A 19,986-nucleotide genomic window follows, 5' to 3' on the forward strand; every position below is an offset into this window, starting at 1 on the left:
TCTTTCATGCCCAGAAGCTGACGGGGACTGTTGCTGACGAAGCAGAACTAGATCTACGAGCTTATCACTCACATGTGTGGACAAAATGAAAAGAGCTAGAACCAGAAATCAGTTCCTCTGCAGAGTGGGCTTCGCAGGAGGAAGAAACAGCAGCTTGCTGGACTGTTTGGATTTTCAGCATATGCACAGTTGACTTTTACAGGTGAGACGGTTAAGTGAAAAATGCCCAGCGAGTTTCCAGAGCATGGCTGCGGCCGGGTCCTAAAATCCCGATCTGCTCCTCCCCTGCAGTCTCCCCTTGGGTCTGAAGCCCAGCACCAGTGCTGGCCACTCACTCTGGACTGTCCCCAACCACGCTCTGGCAGGATCCACTCCGGGGGGCCCCAAGCCACGCCTCTGCACTCCTCCTGAGCCTGGAAGTCCCCACGCTTCTGCCTCTGGGAGACGCCTATTTACAGACGCTTCAAGGTGGAAAATGCAAGTGTAATACAGATGTTCAAAGCGGGGCAGTTGTGTTTTCTGCAATATTAAATAAAATAAGAAGTGGAAGTGACTGCCATGTCAGTTTTCGTTTCTACACCAAGGGTGTGTCCTTCGATCCTACATAAATACCAGCGCCGTGTTTGCCCATTTAAGACAGAATCCCAGAAAACGCACAGGGAGCCTCCGCGCCTTGGTGCTGGTGAGCTGAAAGCCCACTGGGCTGATTGAGGATGGAAGACCTGCTCTGCAGCTGCAGCCCTTGGCTGGGATCGTCTGAAAGCACCAGTCCTTCCCGCCCCAGAGCAGGAATCCTATGGACCCTCTCTGGTGGGTCCTGAGGACGGGGTGGGCATTGCGAGGGCAGAACCTCCCCTCGGTGTGGGGGATTTGTGTAACGTCAATTCTGGATATTTCCCATCGTTGGCATTTCTGGTGGTCTGAGATAGAGCCTGGGCTCTTCGGGGCAGTGGTGATGCAGTGGTAGAATTCTCACCTTCCATGTGGAAGACCGGAAACCCTGGTGGCATAGTGGTTAAGTGCTACAGCTGCTAACCAAGAGGTCGGCAGTTCAGATCCGCCAGGTGCTCCTTGGAAACTCTATTGGGCAGTTCTACTCTGTCCTATAGGGTCGCTATGAGTCGGCATCGACTTGATGGCAGTGGGTCTGGTTTGGTTTTTGGATGTGGAAGACCCAGGTTCGAATCCTGACCAACGCATTTCATGTGCAGCCGCCACCCATCACGGAAGCTTATGTGTTGCTCTGATGCTAAACAGATTTCAGAGGAGCTCCCAGACTAAGATGAACTAGGAAAAAGGCCTGGTGGTCTCCTTCTGAAATCAGCCAATGAAAACCCTGTGAATCACGACAGAACATCGTCTGCTAAAGTGCTGGAAGACGAGCCCCTAGGTTGGAAGGCTGCAACAGTGGCTGCAAGAATAGACTGCAGCTCTCCAACAATTGTGAGGGTGGTACAGGACCAGGCAGTGTTTTGTCCTGTTGTACACGGGTCGCCATGAGTCAGAACCAACCCCACGGCAGCTAACGACAACAGAGATAGAACCAGAGACCTGTCCACCAATAAAAGGCACGCTGGGGACAAGAGTCCTGTCTCACCTTTTTCAGCTTAAAGCACTGTTCCCTGGGGCTCCACTCCGGAAGACAAGACGCCCCCAGAGCCTCCTTCTCAGAGGGAGCGTGGTTGATGCTGCTGTCTCCACCTGGAATGCAGTCCCGATGTCTGATTCCTCTCCTGGCACTGCAGGTCCAACAGCACAGCACCCGGCGGCCCTCCTCTGGCCCTGCGTGTACTCACGCGCTCCCCGGCTCCACCGCCCCTGATCAAGATGGCGGACCTCTTGGCCAATCAGAAAGTTCCATGGGCTCCATTCCAGTCAGTGCCACCCCCACCCTCAGAGCTAGCCCCCATTCTCACCCCTGGCACTTTGGGTTACTTTTGTCTGTTCTTGAACTTTATACAGACAGAATCTGTCTTAGTCTCCCAGTGCTGTTGTAACACAGACTCCACAGTGGGCAGCTTTAAAGAATAGAAATTTATCATCTCACAGTTATGGAGGCTCAAAGTCCAAATCAGGGTCTCTGCAGCATTGACTCCAGGTGATCCTTGGTTCCTTGGCTTGCAGCTGACCCTCACGTGGTACCGTGGTACCGTCTTTCCTGTGTCTGTGTCAACTCTGCTCTTTCTATGCCTCAGGAGGGATTAGGTTCAGGACCCACCCTACTCTGTTCTGACCTCATTCACATAACAAAGAAAACCCATGTTTCCAAAATAGAAAAAAACCCACTGCAGCTGAGTTGATTCCAACCCTACAGGACAGAGTAGAACTGCCCCATAGAGTTTCAAAGGAGCACCTGGTGGGTTCGAACTGCCAATCTTTGGGTTAGCAGCCCAACCGTTAACCACTACGCCACCAGGGTTTCCCCTTGCTTCCAGTCAAAGTCATATTTACAGGTACAGGGGTTAGGATTTCAACACATATTTTCAATCCATAACAGACTCATACAGTGTGTTTTCTTTTGAGATTGGCGTCTCTGGCTCAACGTAAGGCGTCTGAGATTCACCCACATGGTCGCATGTCAATAGTTTGTTCCTTTTCGTGGCCGGGTAGCATCCCGTTATATGGACGGACAGCTAGTCTGAGTCGTAAAGGTTGCCACAGTGGCGTGGCTGAGGATGGGGAGCAACTGCTCTGCACTGATTTTTTTTAAAAGAACAGAATGTGCTGAGCTTGCACCAGAAGGAAAGGGTTGGGGGGGGCCAGGGAGGGAGGAGCCAGCAAGCTGGACAGAGGCTGGCGGGTGGCGAGGACACCAGTGGTCCTGGGACCTGCCTGAATGCCCTTTTCTCGTTTCCTGCCAGGCCTCGCCAAGCCGATAGGTCTGGTGGAAGGGCCGGGGGGCCTGGGCCAGGGTGGCATGGCTGCCACGCTGCGGGACGACAGCCAGGAGACAGAGGGCAAATATGAGGAGTACGGCTACAACGCCCAGCTCAGCGACCGCATCTCCCTGGACAGGAGCATCCCCGACTACAGGCCCAAAAAGTGAGTACACAGCGGGTGTCACACCACAGGCTGAGGCTCTGGGACAAAGAAGTTCACACTCCTCCTGTGAGGGAGACTCCTAAGGAAGGGGGCCCTGGGCACAGCGAGCTTCTCCCTCCCTGGTCCCCACTTGCCTCGTGGCGTGGGCAGTTGCAGGATGAGGCGTCCCCCTGCTGACTGATGTAGCAGTGTGCAGCACCTGTGGAGCTGGGCTCCCCAGCAGAAGCTCAGTGTTGCCACTGACACACAAATGCCCTCACGTGATAGGCGTCGGCTCTCCTAAGGCTCGGTCCCAGGTGCTTTCCGTTAGCTCATACTGCAGTGGTGGGCGTGCTCACCATGTTGCTGTTGTTAAAAAACAAAAACAAACAAACCTGTTGCTGTCCAGTGGATTCTGACTCATAGCGACCCTACCAGGCTGAGTAGAACTGCCCCATAGAGTTTCCAAGGAGCGTATGGTGGATTCAAACTGCTGACCTTTTGGTTAGCAGCCATAGCTCTTAACTGCTACACCACCAGGGTTTCCTTGTTGTAGGTGCTGTCAAGTAGGTTCCAGCTCATAGTGCCCCCATGTACAACAGAACAAAACACTGCCTGGTCCTGTGCCACACTCACAATCATTGTTATGCTTGAGCCCACTGTTGCAGCCACTTTGTCAATCCATCTCCTTGAGGGTCTTTCTGACAACCTTCTCCAGGGACTGATCCTTCCTGATAACATGTCCAAAGTAAGTGAGACAAAGTCTTGCCATCCTTGTTTCTAAGGAGCATTCTGATTGTACTTCTTCCAAGACAGATTTGTTCGTTCTTCTGGCAGTTCATGGTATGTTCAATATTCTTTGCCGACACCACAATTCAAAGGCGTCAATTCTTCTTTGGTCTTCCTTATTCACTGTCCAGCTTTCACATGCATATGAGGGGATTGAAAATACCATGGGTTGGGTCAGGCGCACCTTAGTGTTCAGGGTGACATCTTTGCTTTTCAACACTTTAAAGAGGTCCTTTGCAGCAGATTTGCCCAGTGCAATACGTTGTTTGATTTCCTGACTGCTGCTTCTATGGGTGTTGGTTGTGGATCCAAGTAAAATGAAATCCTTCACAACTTCAATCTTTTCTCTCTTTATCATGATGTTGTTTATTGGTCCAGCTGTGAGGATTTTTGTGTTCTTTATGTTGAGGTGTAATCCACACTGAAGGGTGTGGTCTTCAAGCTTTGTCAGTAAGTACTTCAAGTCCTCTTCACTCCTCAGAAAAGTGACAAGTCTGGTCCCTCATGGCTGAGGTGTCTGGGGCCTCGTTGTCACCACTTAGGGTTGAACCCTGGTCTCTGATAATAGGATATTATATTTTTATATTTGTATTTACAGGGTGTATATAAATTCATATTGTATGATTATATTTATATTTATGTACTCACTAATTAATTAATTGTTAATAATAAATTAACCACTGCACCACCAGGGCTGCAATTAATAAATTATGTATTTATAAAAATATATTTAAATGTAATTATACATACAATAATTGTTGTTGTTAGTTGTGTGGAGTCGATGCCCACTCACAGGGTCATGCGTGCAGAGTAGAACAGCCCCATAGGGTTTTCAAGGCTGTGCCTTTTTGAAAGCAGATCACCAGGCCTGTCTTCTGAGGTGCCTCAAGGTGGCTCTGAACTGCTGATCTTTTGGCTAGTAGTCCAGTGCTTAGCCATTTGTGCCGCCCCCCCAAAAAAACAAACCCATTACCATCGAGTCAATTCTGACTCATAGTGACCCTACAGGACAGAGCAGAACTGCCCCATAGGGTTTCCAAGGAGCGCCTGATAGATTTGAACGGCCAACCTTTTGGCTAACAGCTGTAGCACTCAACCACTACACCTAGGGTTTCCTTATGCCACCCAGGACCTATAATTATACATGATATGGTTATGCATAATTATAAAGGAGCCCCGGTGGCACAATGGTTAAGTGCTAGGCTGTTACCTAAAAGGTTGGCGGTTCAAAGCCGCCCAATGGCTCTGAGAGAGAAAGACCTGGCGATCTGCTCCTGTAAAGATCATAGCTTAGGAAACCCTATGGGGCAGTTCTACTGTGTCACACGGGGTGGCTATGAGTCGGAATCGACTCAACGGCATACAGCAACTCTCAACTCTCACGGGCTGAGACCTCTTGGTAAATGAGCCTCAGAAGGGCTCCAAGCCTCACTGTAGCTCAGTCCTGACTTGGCCAGGACCTCCTCAGGGTCCTGACTTGCCCCGTCCAGAGTCCCCGTCTATCTTATGAGGATTAGAGGTCATGCAGAGGCAATGCCCAGGAGCCTCTAGAAGATTCTATAGAGAAACACAAATGATGGATTTAGTGTAGAAATGAGTGCCCAAGACCTGGGTTTTTTCTTCATGACAACAGTGCTGTGTACTGAAACACGCAGGGAAGGGCAGACAGCCACCCTCTTACTACTTCTGATCCTCTCCTCACAGACCCAAGCTGCTTCTGGGTCATAGTAAGGAGTGCTGTGACCAGCAGAGGCTGGCCTGGGCAGGTAGGAGACGTCTGGGGCCACACATTTGCCAACTCTGCTGTGGTGTTTCCATTATCACCATGGCTGCCTGGAGGCTCAGAGACAGGAGCAGAGCCCAAACTCAGCAGCTATACTAATCCTGATGCTTAACTTTAGGCCATCCTCCTGAGTTCAGGATACCCTGAGGGCACATGTTAAAAAATGTACAGTTCCCATTTCTCTCTCATTTTCCATCTGGGAATCCAACCCCTCCCCCCTCCCCCCAATTCATTTCCAGCCCGGGCAGCAGGGCAGAACACATAACCTATCTAAGCCAATCAGAACATGACAATCCACAAGCCCCAGGATTGGTTCAGGTGTTATCACATGATCTAAACCAGTCCGATTAGAGCGAGTTTTAGAATTAACTTGTGGCCATCAGTGTAAGAAATCAGGCTCTTTCCCACAAAGTGAAACTGCAAGGTTGGGAGTCTGGGGCAGCTGCAGCCATTCTATCATCAAGAGGGGAGAGCATGAAGCTCCCAGGGCCCATTTGTGAAACCTGAGAAAGAAAGAACTCAGTGTAGTAGTGGCAGAGGTGAGAGGTAGAGGGAACTGAGCCCCAGTGCCACAGTATGACACCTGGATCCAGTTGTTCCTGAAGCCAGCCCATCTGTGCTTTGCGATAAATTAGTGTTATTTGTTTTTTTTGATTTATGTATATAACAGAGCCCTGGGGACATAGTGGTTAAGAGCTCAGCTGCTAACCAAAAGGTTGGCAGTTCAAATCCACCAGCTACTCCTTGGAAACACTATGGGGCAGTTCTACTCTGTCCTACGGGGACATCATGAGTCGGAACTGGCTCAACAGCACCTAAAAACAACAACAAATATATATTTTTCTCAAGCAGATTTAGACCGGATCTCCTGCTTCTCAAAGCTGAAAGAGTAAAAGTCCACCTGATTCACTTAACGTGTCACAGCACAACCTCTTTACCCAGGTGCCCCATCCACCTGGGGCCTTGCTGGGCTGGCTTTGCCTGTGTGGCCAGAGTCCACCTTGGGGAAGCAGCTCCACCCTCCTTCCCTCACACTGCAAGTGCCCCCCTCCTCCTTAAGAAACCCCAATCTGCCAAAATAAAAACTGACAAAAGAGATCAACTCTGGTTGTCATTTTAATGTTAAAAAAGAATACCTTTTAAATAACCAATGTTTAAAATAGGCCTTAATGGATAGTGACCTGACTTACAGACACTCTGACTTGAAGGGGTACAGCTCTCTCCTCCCCGAATTAGCAAATGCGGGTTGTGTTTACTTATTTGCACATTTACCTATGTCCCCTTTCTTCTGACAAAGCACACGAGGCAGTTTTGACGTCAGCGACACACACAATATGGACAATAAGCTAGGATAGGAAAGAGGCCTTTCTGCTCCCTCCCACACCAGCGGAGTGGACCAATGGAGTGGCTCACGGACTTCATTCCTGTGTGGGGACAGCCTCAGGTGCATATTGTTTAGAACACGGAGCCCAGCTAGGCACTGGGTCCTCGTTCCTCATCCCAGGGACAGCTTTCAGTAAAGGAAGTCAGGCTGAGAAACCAGCAGTTCCGCAGGGGGACAACAGAACAGTGTGGCCAGCAGGTTGCCATGGTGCCAGCATCTCTCCCTGTAGAGTGCCTCCTACAGGTCAGATGCCTAATTCCCACAACAAGCCTTTGAGTGAGGACCACTATTGTACCCACTTTACAGAGGAGGAAACGGAGGCAGGGAAGGGTTTAAGTTTCTGGATTGAGGTCACGCAGTGAGTATGTAGCAGAGGTGGGATTCAAACCCAGGCATCCAGAGAAACACGACCACAGGAAAGAGCACTGAGCCAGTCATTCTAAAGGAAAGTGGGAGAGGAGGCTCCTCTCTCCTAAGAGATGGCGGAGGGCTGGGGGGCTGGGTGGTCTGCCTGCGGGTGCTGCACCCAGAGTCTCTCCTCTGCCTTGGACCAGCTCTTGTCCCACTTTATCCCTCCTGCAAGCTTCAAGAATTAGCAGCTCTTTCTCCCTCTGCCACCACCCACTCTCCACGCACACCTCCCTCTCCAGGCTCCATGATGAGCACATGCAGCCTCCTTCTTCCTCACTGAAACATCCACACAAACACTTTGGAGCATTTTGCTTCAGAAACAGATGGCGTGATTGAAGAAGTGGCAAAGAGTGAGTGAGTTCTATTCATTAGAAGCCTCAGCATCTCCAGGCCACAGGGGTACCTGGCACACCTACGCTGTGTGGGGGTCTCCTTGTGGGCATCTCCTCCCCCTCAGGTATCCAGTGTCCTGGGAGACAAAACGACATCTGCATAGACTCTCATGATGCTGACCCTCCTGGTGGCTGAGTGGTAGGACAAAACCCAGTTTAAACTGGTCTCAGCAAAAAGAGGATGTTGGCTTGGGAAACTGAAAAGTATATGACTGCGTGTGTGTGCATGTGTGTATGTGTGTGCATGTGTGTATGTGTGTGCGTGCATGCCTGTGAACGTGTGTGTGTGTGCATGTGTGAGCATGTGCGTGTAAGCATGTGTATGTACTCCACCAGTGGGCAGCCCCATCCGCTCTCCACCCGCAGTCCTCACTCCCCTTCCATCAGATGCGTTATTGATTTCTCTTTGTCTAGAGGTAGATAGCTTTTCTAATTAAGCAGTGGCTTTAATTATGCCACAACGCACATAACATCGATCTTGATTATTAAGACTGGCCCATGGGATGTGAGAGGAAGGCTGGCAAATCCAAATTAAACAGGATCATAAAAATGAATGACCTTATCTGAGAACCACCCTACATTCCACTGCAGTAATTTCCCCCTTGTTACATGTTTGCAAAGTCTTCATGCATATTCATTGTTGAAGCTGCCAACAGCTTGGCTGTCAGCTCTAACAAGGGGGGATTTAGTGGATGGTGGATATGAGGAGGTGGGAACAGGTACCTTGTGCCCAATTCAGGCTCTGGAAGTAGGTGATCCATCTAACCCCTCTAGGGTAGGGTCTGGGATGTGGAGGCAGGTGTCTCAATGAGGATAGGAAAACAAGGCTGTCAGCAGCTTCCTCCACGGGACAGGTGCCTTTCCCTACCAGGTGTGGAGGTGACAGCCAGCAAAGCCCTTTCCTGGCTGGGCAGTAAATTCCTCACCGTGGACGCCCTTCCCACCCACCTGGCCCCACCTCTGAGCCCGGGAAGGAAGGAAGAGACTCCAGGAGGTAGGAAGAGGCCCCAGGCGAGCCACCTTTGCTCTGAGATGGTCACCAGAGGGGAGGAGCTCCCACTGGCCTGTGGGCATCGTTAAAAGTGGTCTCCTGGCCCTCCCCAACGGCCTCTCAAAGCCAGGCTCACCCTGGCAGCAGTGGAAGGTTAGTGAGAGCCAGAGAGAGGGGCTGAGGCCACCTGCCCTGAGGGTGACTCAGATGTGGCTTCAGTGGGATTTGTGGGGCAGAGCCCACTTAATACGGCCCTGCAGGGACACAGACCCCAAGTCCCATATAAAGGTGCCTTGCTCCGTCAGCTTGGCGTCCAGCTCCAGTCACATGGCCACTCCCAGTGTCCACCAAGCATACCTCTGGGGAGAGATGTTTGTACTGCCAGGTGCAGTGTGGGGGTCTGTGTGTATCTCCTGAGTCCACAGGGATTTGGGTCTCTGCCTGTGGGTTACCTGCGCACAATCTTCACTTGTGAACATGTACCCTATGCAAATGCAAATGCCTCAGCAGGCCATCACTGTCTCAGTCTGAGGACAGTGTCTCCATTGGCGTGTGCCTGGCACAAATGTGCACACATAACCTGTGGTTATATGTGTATGCAAGTATCACATGCTTGTGTGTACATGTTTATGTGTGTGCGTGCACATGTGTGGCTGTATGTGTGCGTGTGTGCATGCATGTGGGTGTATGTCCATGCATGTGCATGGTTGTATGTGTGTGTGCATGAGTGTAGGTGTGTGTGCCTGTGTGTGGGTGTACATCCATGCATGTGCACGTGTGTGGCTGTGTGTACATGTGCATGTGTGTACACGAGTGTAGATGTGTGTGTGGGTGTTCCACGCATGTGCACAAGTGAGGCGGTGTGTAGATGTGCTTGTGTGTACATGAGTGTGTGCATGTAGGTCTATGTCCATGCATGTGCACGTGTGTGGGTATGGCTGTATGTGTGTGTACCTGAGTGTAGATGTGAGTGTGCGTGTGGGTGTGTGTTCATGCATGTGCACATGTGTGCACGGCTGTATGTGTGTGTACCTGAGTGTAGATGTATGTGTGCATGTGAGTGTGTGTTCATGCATGTGCACACATGTGCACTGGATGAATGGATGGACTCAGTCATGGAAAGACAGGGGCATGGAGCAGAAGGCTTGGCATCTCGTCTGTGTTTGCATCCTCCCCAAGTCCACATGCTGGTGTCCCTGGGGCTGGCTCTGCCTCCATGTGTGCCCCCAGCATCCTGCCTTTGCCCTCCACTGCCCAAGCCAGCAGGAAGCCCAGAACTGCCAGAGTCCTTGCTCATGCCAAATTCTGAGCTTGCCCTGGTGTTCCCAAGAGCAGGAGCATGTCGCACACACAGGCAGATGCTGCTACCAGGGGACATCTGTAGAGCATGTGAGGCAGGCACCACCGTGATGTGCCTTCCAGGAACCTCTCTGTGAGCACTTCCCAGAAGCATTGTTCACAGCCTCGAAGGCCTGGAGAGCCGCTGGTCTCCTCTGCAGGAGATCTGTGTGCGTCCTGTCATCACAAAGCCGCGCCTGTTCTCCCGGAGGGACCTGCCACTCCATCCCCTTCCCAGTGGCACAAAGGGCATGGCCATAAATCTCCATTAGTGTCTATCACTGAGGCCCTGTTTCCCGTTGGAGGCGGTGGGGATACCACCTACCATGCATTCTGAGACCTTGGAAGTGGCCCTGAGAGCCCGCTAACAGCATCTGCTCTCTCTCAGAAATGTGTTTGTGGTCAAGGCTGTCCTGTCCCCCTTTGGCTCTGTGTGGGGAATGAAAGTCCTAGGCAGATCTCTCTGCCCCCTGTACCTGGCCCAGCTCCCTCTCCAGGAGCACAAACCGAACCTGAGCTAACCTTTTCTGCCCTGGCTGTAACATGTGTGCATTAATCAGCTGGTCTGCAGGAAGCACAAGCGATGCGCCCACCACTGTGTGGGGACACCGTGTGTCCACGGAAAAGACAGAGAGGCCAGGCTTTGGGGAACGCACCTGTGCCAGCTACTGTTGCTGCTTAACAAATTAGCCCAGAATCCAGCAGCAGTTTGGGCACTTAGTGATCATGGACTCAGAGGGCCAGGAATTTGGACATGGTGCAGAAGGTACGGCTTCCCTCTGCAGGACTGTCTGGCCCTTGGCTGGGGAGGAGGACCAGCAGGAGCACACAACAGCTGAGGGGCTGGGCAGCTGGGCCGGAACCGTCTCGGGGTATCTTCACTTACGTGTCTGGCAGATGGGGCTACCCTGGCTGGCTGCTTGGTGGGAGCTGTCCACAGTGCTCACGCGTGGCCTCTTCATGTGCTCCCAGACCATGGTGGGCCAGCCCAGGCCCTTCTGCCTTCCCACCCGCCCGTCACAGGCTGGACACACTGCTCGATGAGCTGTGCTCTTGTTAAACTTTAACTCTTTCCAAATGCCATAAGCTTGGTTTATTTTGTCTGACAAAAATGGTGCTATTTAAGCTGGTAGAAGAACCCCGTGGTTCCACTTAACCTGAGTTATTCCAGGACTACAGTGTAACAGCTGGTTTTCACTTCCTCTGTCCCACTGAAGTCCTTTCCTTCCTTTCCACTGAAGACCCCTACCTGCCGGGAGGCCACTTCCTCCCAGAGCAGGAGCATAGGTCACCTGGCTGTCAGCTGGGAGCCAGGCCGGGCATCAGGGGAGGGGAGTGCCGTGTGGCATCGAAACAGAACAACAAATTCTGGGACAGAGGGAAGCCGGGCAGAGAACTTCACAGCAGCACTTGAGATAATAAGAACTGGGCATGGCCGTGATGTCCACCACGAGGAAAATAACATGTTTACACAGCCAATCACCATACGACAGGGAAGAAACCCCAGGATCCTAATTTTGTCCGTGAAGTTGTCAATGATTTCATTCTGCTTGGATCAGCAATCAACACCCATGGGAGCAGCAATCTGCGGCAAGAGACCTCTTTGAAGAAAAGATGTCGCCTTGATGACTAAGGTGCACCTGACCCAAACCATGGTCTTTCCAATCACCTTATGCGCATGCAAAAGCTGGACAATGAAAAACAAGACAGAAGAAGAAATAATGCCTTTGAATTGTAGTGCTGGCAAAGAATATTGACTATACTGTGGACTTCCAGGGAAACAAACAAATTAGTCTTTGAAGAAATACAACCAGAATGCTCCTTAGAAGTGAGGATGGTGAGACTTCAACTTGCTTACTTTGGACACGTCACCAGGAAAGACCAATTGCTATAAAAAGGACATCATGTTTGATAAAGTAGAGGGTCAGCAAAATGAGGGAAACCCTGAGTGACATGGACTGAAACAGCAGTTGCAACAGTGGACATAAACATACCAACAGTCACGAAGATGGTGCAGGACCAGCCAGCATTTTGTCCCGTTGTACATAAGGTCCCAACGAGTCGGAGCCGACGCGATGGCGACTAACAACAACGGGTGAAAAGGGCAAAATGCTAAAGAATGCATGAATTACGCTTCCAGTTACGTCGACTTCAGGACCCCGTGGGGGGCACAAACACTAAGCACTGGGCCACTAACCAAAACGCTGGCTTTTCGAATCCACCCAGAGGGGCCTCGGAAGAAAGGTCTATTGACCTGCTTTCAAAAACCAGCTATTGAAAACCCTGTGGAGCACAGCTCTGCTCTGACACACGTAGGGTTGCCATGAATCAGTCAACCCAAGGGCAGCTGGTTTGGTTTTTTTGGTTCATACCAGTTTTAGAAATACACAACATGGAGTAGCATGTTACTGGGAATGCAAACGTGTGCTAAAACTGCAAAGAAAAGCACAGGAATTATGACACAGTTCAGGGTAACAACTACTGCAGAAGGAGGCAAGAAGATGGGGTTGGTGCCACACACACTGGGCGTTGGGGTAATGATAACGTTCTTTTCTATTGTGGCAAAATACATATAACTGAACATTTGCCATTTCAATCATTTTAACACAAGTCGGTGACATTTGTGTTCACCATGTTGTACGATCTCCACCACTATCTGTTCCCGAGTTTTTCCTGATATTCTTTTTCTTAAACAGAGTTTTAGGTACAAGGATTTTTATTGCTTCATTCATCTTGCTACCTTACATATGTGTGAGAAATCTGCCTTTCTACCTACTCAATATTCAATAAAAATAATTTTTAAAAAAATCGAGAAGGGAATTATGTTATATATAAAAGATTATACGCATGCAAATTAGTGCTGGGCAAAACCACACCGTATACACTGCACTATTTCCAATGTAGACAACAGTCCGTGAGCTGCAAGTGTCCATAATGAGTGTAACTTGTTAAACGTGCATTAAAGGAAGAGAGCAGGACCCAGTACTACCCTTTGGAAAGCAGAGGAAGAGAAGGAAGGAGATGCACAGTCTCTGAGACCTGACCAGGGTGCGCCTGCAGCCCTGTGTGGTGGCGACAGCCTGTGACTGCTCTCAGCATCCGCCAGCAGGCCATGGCTAAGTCAGCTGGGACGCTTTATGGGGCACAATCTTTCACAGTGGACAAGGAGTTGGGCAGGGCCGTGCTTCCTGTGTCCCCTCTAGGAGAAGACTCTCCCCATTTCTTCCAGTGTCTGGTAGCGCTGGTGTTTGTGGGTGCTCCATGGCTCCTAGATGCACCCTCACATGCCTGCCTTTCCCTTGTCCGTGACTCTGTCTCCCCTGTCAAGAAGAGGGGGTGGCCCTTTATCAGACACCACTCAGAAGGAACCAGGCCCCTCCCTACTCTGGTATGACTTTGTTAACTGATGATATCTGCAAAGAAAAACCCTATTTCCAAATAGGGTCATGTTCACAGGTACAGGGGTTAGAAATTCCATGAACCTCTTTGGGAGACACAATTCCATCCATAACACATATGATTAAAAAATCAAATACTGCAAAGAAGGTACAAGGAAAGGTGGCCCCTCTCAGCACTCCTGATGTTCCCTGCACTGACCTGCGGGGTTCAGCTTTACCTTGACTCACACGAGCCCCCAAGCGTGGCCCCCACACACCCCTGGGAGTCCCAACCTCCACTTCCCTGCAGTTTGATATACCTTCCAGCCTCTTTCTGCTGGATCTCCTGCCACTCCAGGGACCCTCAGGACAGAACCTGAGGTAACCCTAATGGCACTTGCTGGTGAGTGGCCACACTGGGTCCCCATGAACATGCCTGAGTGATTAATGGGGATGGCATGGGGATGGCCCCCTACGAGCCTCTGTCCTGCTCAGTGCCCCTCACCACTAGCCTCTCAGGGGAGTCAGGCTCTGTCTCCTCATCTCACTCAAACTGCCCACAAGTGGACACCTGAAGCCATTCCCTGCATCCGGAGGGGAGAGCGGTCTCCCTCAGCCCCTCCCCACAAGGAAGACAATCGTGTTACTGAACCCGGGAAGGTGGGTCCTTGTCTGGCACACTCAGACTTGCCAGTGATCTGGACACTGGTCTTTGAGAAACAGAAAGTAACTGTACACAATGCAGTAAAGGGAAGAAGTTCCTTGAATCCGACTCCCCGAGCTACAGGGAAGCAGGACTTACATGTGATTCAGGTACCAAGATGGTGGCCGCTCAGGGGTGCTGAGGAGGGAAAAATTCTAGGAGCCAGCCGGGAAACAGGAGCTGACGTGGTTCTTGTAGGACCTCTTGCTTTGGAACAGGATCCGGGTGATGATTTTTCTGCTTCATGCCACCTGTTGCTGTGTCCGCTGTTGAGGCCAATCAGCGGCCACAGCTGGCCCTTCTGTGCATGTGGGGTGGGCCAAATCTGGCTTGGGCTAGTTTAAGGATGGTTGGAAATTTACTGGCATTCGTAGGGTCAGGTTATAGTAGGGGTGCATCCACAGCCCACTCTCTCAAGAAGATCCTCTTCCTGTCTCCAACCCCTCTCGGACCGTAGCCCTCCAGTTTGAGAAGTCTCCTCTTGATTTCTGCGTGGGGTCTAATACCTCTTTTTGGATTATGAGTAGTTGGCTGCATCTTCTGAGGCTGGAGTGTCTGAGGTGGCTTTTTCACTCATATGTTTGGCATCTGGCCTGGGATGGCTGGAAAGCTAGTGCTCACCCCACATTTCTCCATGTGGGCTCTTCATGTGGCTTGGGCTTCCTCACAACATGGCGGTCTCAGGGCAATCAGACTTCCTACACGATGGCTGGCTTCCCCCAGAACTGGTGTTCCTAGAGACTGGGTCAGTGTTTCAAGACTTTTTATAACCTGTCCTCGGAGTCCCAGGACACCACATCTGCTGCATTCTTTTGCTCAAACAAGCCACTAAGGCCAGATTCCAAAGGAGAGAATTAGACTCCTCCTCTCAGTGAAGGGCCAGCAAAGAACTTACGGCCATCTTTAATGTATTTCCAGAAGTTAGCTATGAGGATGATGAAGGGATTTTCTGCCATAAGTTCTCTAAGAAGGGGACAGTTTGTTTTTTACTTGGAGCAGGAAAACGGATTAGGCTTCCTCTGCAGTAGAGGGACTCTACTGTCCTGGTGAGAGGAAGCTATTCTGAGATCAAAAAGGGGGAGGCTGTATAAATGAAAATAACTTGGTCAATGATTTAAATGCTTTTTTACTTCAAGAAACTTGGTACTGTAGTCAGCCATTACCCAGACACACCTTGATGTTACCATTCACTGTGGGGAAACCCCATGCATGGGAGATGAGGGTAGTTTCCTTCTCATGGAGTTGTTTCTTCCTTTCTCTCTCCTTCCGCCTCAGTATACATGCCGTTCCCTTGGGCTCTCTACCTCTGGGCTTTATCTGGTGTCCTTGCAGGGCAGTGGTGGTTCCACGGTAGAATTCTCACCTCCCATGCAGGAGACCCGGGTTTAATTCCTGGCCTATACGCCTCACTCCAGCCACCACCCATCTGTCAGTGGAAGCTTGCGTGTTGCTATGATGCAGTGGACAGACTAGGAAGAAAAGCCTGGTGATCTATTCCCCAAAATCAGCCACTGAAAACCCTGTGGATCACAACGGCCTGACCTGCAACCAATCATGGGGATGGCACAGCACCGGGCAGTGCTTCATTCCATTGTGCAGATTGGGCCCAGTCAGTGACAGCTAACAGGGCACACACTAACCTGCCTGCTGGTTATTCCCTACAAGCCACCTGGCTGTTCCACCATCTGGTCCAGGCTCTGTGAGGCTCTAGAGATTCTGCACTTGCCTTTGCTTTCAAGAGGGGTCCTTCATGATCCTGTTTCAGAGAGATGCTGGCTTTGGCTTGCTTTTCAGCCCACTGGTCCCATCCATGACAACGCAGTTTCTGTCACTCAGATCCAGAATTAGAACTGCTTGTTGTGTGCCAAGCTTTGTATTCGTCTATCCATATTTCACAATTGTCTTGACTATAATCAATGGGCTATTCTTACAAAACGTCTGCACAGCGCTGCATCCTATAACAGATGTGACCCTAAATGGGGCATGTTCTTGTGGGAAGAACTGAGTGAGCGCAATCTCAGGAGACAGTGTTACTTCACATGAAGGATTTCTTCCAGACCATGGCTCCTGAGGCAGAGACAGAAACACGGAGAAATTGCCCAGAGAATACCACCAGTCCAGATGGCCCATTCATGTAATCCAGGCACTCAGAACTAAGTGTGTAAAGTCGATGGAGCTGAAATTACCCAGATAACTGGCTTAATGTGGCATATACATATTTCTAGCTCCTCACAGGTTGGCCGTGTGCTGAGGAGGAAGACCAACCTGCTTTGTCAGAAAGCCTGAGGTTGAATTCCTGTACTGACTGCCTAAGACCAGCCCCTGTGTGCTCATCACAGACTGTTTGCCATGATCCCTGCCCTGGGGCACACAGCAGCAGCCACAGAACTGGCCACCAAGCAGTGTAACTGGACACCTGCTTTCTTTTCAGTCCCTTCTGGTGTCTGAGCAGAAACCACACCTGTCCCACCAGCCCCTGCACACCCCTCTGCCTTCGTGCTTGTCACAGCTCCTGGCTGAGGCCAAGCCCTCCGCTGGGCACTGGGACCCGTCCCCACTCTCCTACTCAAGGATGCCACTCAAACAACCTCTCCTCTGCCTCCAGCGCCATCTCAGCTACAAATGTGACGTAACCTCTCTCACTTACAAATAATCTTTGGGTCCCATGGCCCGTTCTAGCCACCACCCATTTCTCTGATCTGCCTGGAAATAGCTGTCTTTGGCCACCATCCCCCCATGCCTGTCTCCCTTTCTCTTTGTTGTCTCCGCTTGGGTTCCATGTCCACCATGCCACTGCAATTGTCCTTGTTAAGGTCACCAGTGACCCTCACTGACCAACCTCAGTGGCAGATCCTCTGCTGGAGTCTCACGGCCACTCACCAGCATTTGCTGCAGGTCAGCCCTCCCTCCTCTGGACGCCCTTTCCTAACTTGGCTGCCTGACCCCACGCTCTTGGTTTTCTTCCCACCTCACAGGCCATTCCCTCCTGGTCTCTCTCCTTGTTCAGATGTCTCAGTGTTGGCACACCCCAGGGATCAATCTTTGTACCTCTTTTCTTTACGTCTACACTCATTCTAGGAGCCCTAGTCGCACACTGGTTAAGTGCTCGGCTGCTAACCAGAAAGTTGGCGGTTCAAACTCACTTAGCAGCTCTGTTGGAGAAAGACCTGGAGATCTGCTTCCATGAAGATCGCAGACTAGAAACCCTGTGGGGCAGTTCTACTCTGTCCTACAGGGTCGCTATGAGTTGGAATCGACTTGACAGCAATGGGTTTGGTTTGGTTTTTGTTTCTGATGACTAATGGGAGCCCTGGTGGCAGAGTGGTTCACAGCTCGGCTGCTAGCCAAAAGGTCAGCAGTTCAAATCCACCATCTACTCCTTGGAAACCTTATGGGGCAATTCGACCCTGTCACATAGGATCGCTATGTGTCGACTCAATAGCAACAGGTTTGGTTTTTGGGATCTTGTCTGGTGAAGTGTCTGTTCAAACCCAAGGATTTTAAAATTGGATTGTTTTCATATTTATTTTTATCAGATATATGCTTTGAAAATATTCTCTCCCAGTCAATAATACGTCTTTTCATTTTCTTACCAGTGTTTGCCACTTGCTGCCTGGTGAGCAGTGAGTGTAGTAATACAGAGATAAACGTTGTTCTTGGTGTCGTTAGCCGCCATCAAGCTGGCTCCAACACGGCTACCCTATTTATAACAGAATGAAACGTTGCCCGGTCCTGCACCATCTTCGTGATGATCCACGGGGTTTTCAGTGGCTGATTTTTGGAAGTGGATTGACAGGCCTTTCCTCTTAGTCTTCCTTAGTCTGGAAGCTGCACTGAAACTTGTCCACCATGGGTGATCCTGCTGGTATTTGAAACATCGGTAGCATAGCTTCCAGCGTCAAGGCAACGTTCACGCCACCATAGTATGACACTCTGACAGATGGATGGTGGAGGGAAAAATACTTAATGCTCCTGAGTGTTTGTGGTTACCCGCATGATCTCACTTATGCTTTACACAATCCTATAAGGCAGGGACAATTACGACCCCATCGTACAGGGGAGAACTCAGGCTCAGGAGGCCTATCTCTCCCACTGATGTGGGGGGACCTGGATTTGGAAGCAGATCTGGCTGACTCGTGCTGTTTTCCTGCCCCAATGGGCATTTGTTGACCATTGGTCTCCCACCACCCATTCATTCTACTCCTAGTTCTTGGTCCTGTGGTCTTGGTGATGTCTTACTCCCATAATTCCACAGTCAGGAATGACATAATCCAAGTACAAGCCAATCAGTGCCTCCCATTTCCCTTGGCCACAGTGATTGGTTCAGGGAAGGGCACATCATCCAATCAGAGCTAGTGATGCAGTGAGAAGCAGCATGTCCTAGACAGAGACTTGTTCTTCCTGGACTTGAGCCCTGAAGGGTCTACATGGGATGAGGACAGAGTGCCCGTGAGATTAAACCCAATCCGTAAGACATGGAGCCGAGAGGAGAAGAAAGAGGCTCATCTTCTGCTGACGTGATTGGAACCCTGATCAAACCGGGCCTGAAATCAAATACACCCCTGGACTTTTCATGTATGTAAGCAAAAAACAAACAAACCCTTTCTGTGGAGGCCAGTTTGGGATGCCCTTTCAATCACTCACAGCAGAGACTAGGGGCTTATCTGGAAGATCTAATGCTCTACTAGCTCCTGGGAGCCTCGTGCTCTCCCCCAGTGGTCAGTAGCCCAGGGAGCTCCATGTCTGTCTCATGGACCACAGTGACCGTGAGCTGCAGAAAACACAACTTTGGGTCAATGGAGGCAGCGTTTTTATAAAGCGGGTGCCGCTGAGGCCAGTAAATCAAAGGTGATCAATATCTGGGTATGACCAGATGACCCGGAACTAACGTCTAAATCAAATGGAAGGTCGTGATGGTGCTGCAAGGAGGGTGAGGAGTGAGGCTTCTCTGCCCCTCCCGGAATCGGGGAGGCCCCAGCTTTCCTCTGCGCTGCCATAAATAAGTACGCGGGGACTCCAAGAGTGTGAAGTGGCCCAGGCTGCCCCACCCGCTCCCTCTGCCAATGCTCTGGGGACATCGGGCAGGGCTCAGGTGCTGCTCTCACAGAAGGTGGGAAGTGGACAGTCCTCGACCACTGCCAGCACCTTGCCACCAAGATGGGGAGAGCCTTAGCCTGACCCCAATCACACATCCCACCCCACCCTGGGTCGCCTCCTCGTGGATTCTCCCTGGAGCAGTTGTCCCCCAAAGCACTCTCTACCCCATCACCCACTTCATCAACATCACAGCCCTTATCCCTCTCTGAAATGACCTTATTTGTTGGTTTGCTTGCTTATTATCTATGCTCTTTCACAAAACGGGAACTGTGAGAGCAGGCTCTGTCTTGCAGACCTCTCTTCCACCTTGTGGACCCTTCTCTGTCTGTCTTGCAGACCCTCCTCTGTCTTGTGGACCCTTCTTCCATCTTGGTGGATGCCTCCAACATCTTATAGAGCCTTCTTCTGTCTCATAGACCCCTCCTTCATCTTGAAAACCCCTCCCCTGTCTTGTGAACCCCTCCTCCGTCTTGTGGAATGCTCCTCTGTCTTGTAGATATGGAGTCTCTAGCACTTGGAGCAATGCCTTATGATTGCATATCTCCTAGAGATATCTGTTGGTTGTCGAATGACTTCTTGACCACAGGTAGCAAGGATTTGTTCTTGGTAGGTGGTGGTGCTTTAGAACAGGGCAGTAGCACAGTGACCAAGCCCAAGAGGTCCCTTGTCCCCTCACCCAGGAAAAGCGGGAGAAAAAAGG

General features: G+C 50.7%; 1 protein-coding gene across 3 annotated transcripts in view; it reads left to right on the plus strand.

Moving 5' to 3' along the window:
- Window positions 1-19,986, plus strand: part of GALNT9 (polypeptide N-acetylgalactosaminyltransferase 9) — a 111,854-nt gene that overhangs the window by 20,035 nt on the left and 71,833 nt on the right. For 2 of the 3 annotated variants that reach the window (XR_007514888.1, XM_049865881.1), the window contains exon 2: window positions 2,862-3,042. The exons of the other annotated variant lie outside the window; for it this stretch is intronic. Coding sequence is in view for 1 of the 2 variants with exons in the window: in XM_049865881.1 (XP_049721838.1) it covers window positions 2,862-3,042 (181 nt within the window). In the remaining variant the exon portion in view is untranslated. The remainder of the gene's footprint in view (window positions 1-2,861; window positions 3,043-19,986) is intronic. 3 annotated transcript variants of the gene reach the window in all.

Source organism: Elephas maximus, chromosome 22 (genome assembly GCF_024166365.1).
Source record: "Elephas maximus indicus isolate mEleMax1 chromosome 22, mEleMax1 primary haplotype, whole genome shotgun sequence".
In the NCBI taxonomy this organism is placed as follows: Eukaryota; Metazoa; Chordata; class Mammalia; order Proboscidea; family Elephantidae; genus Elephas; species Elephas maximus.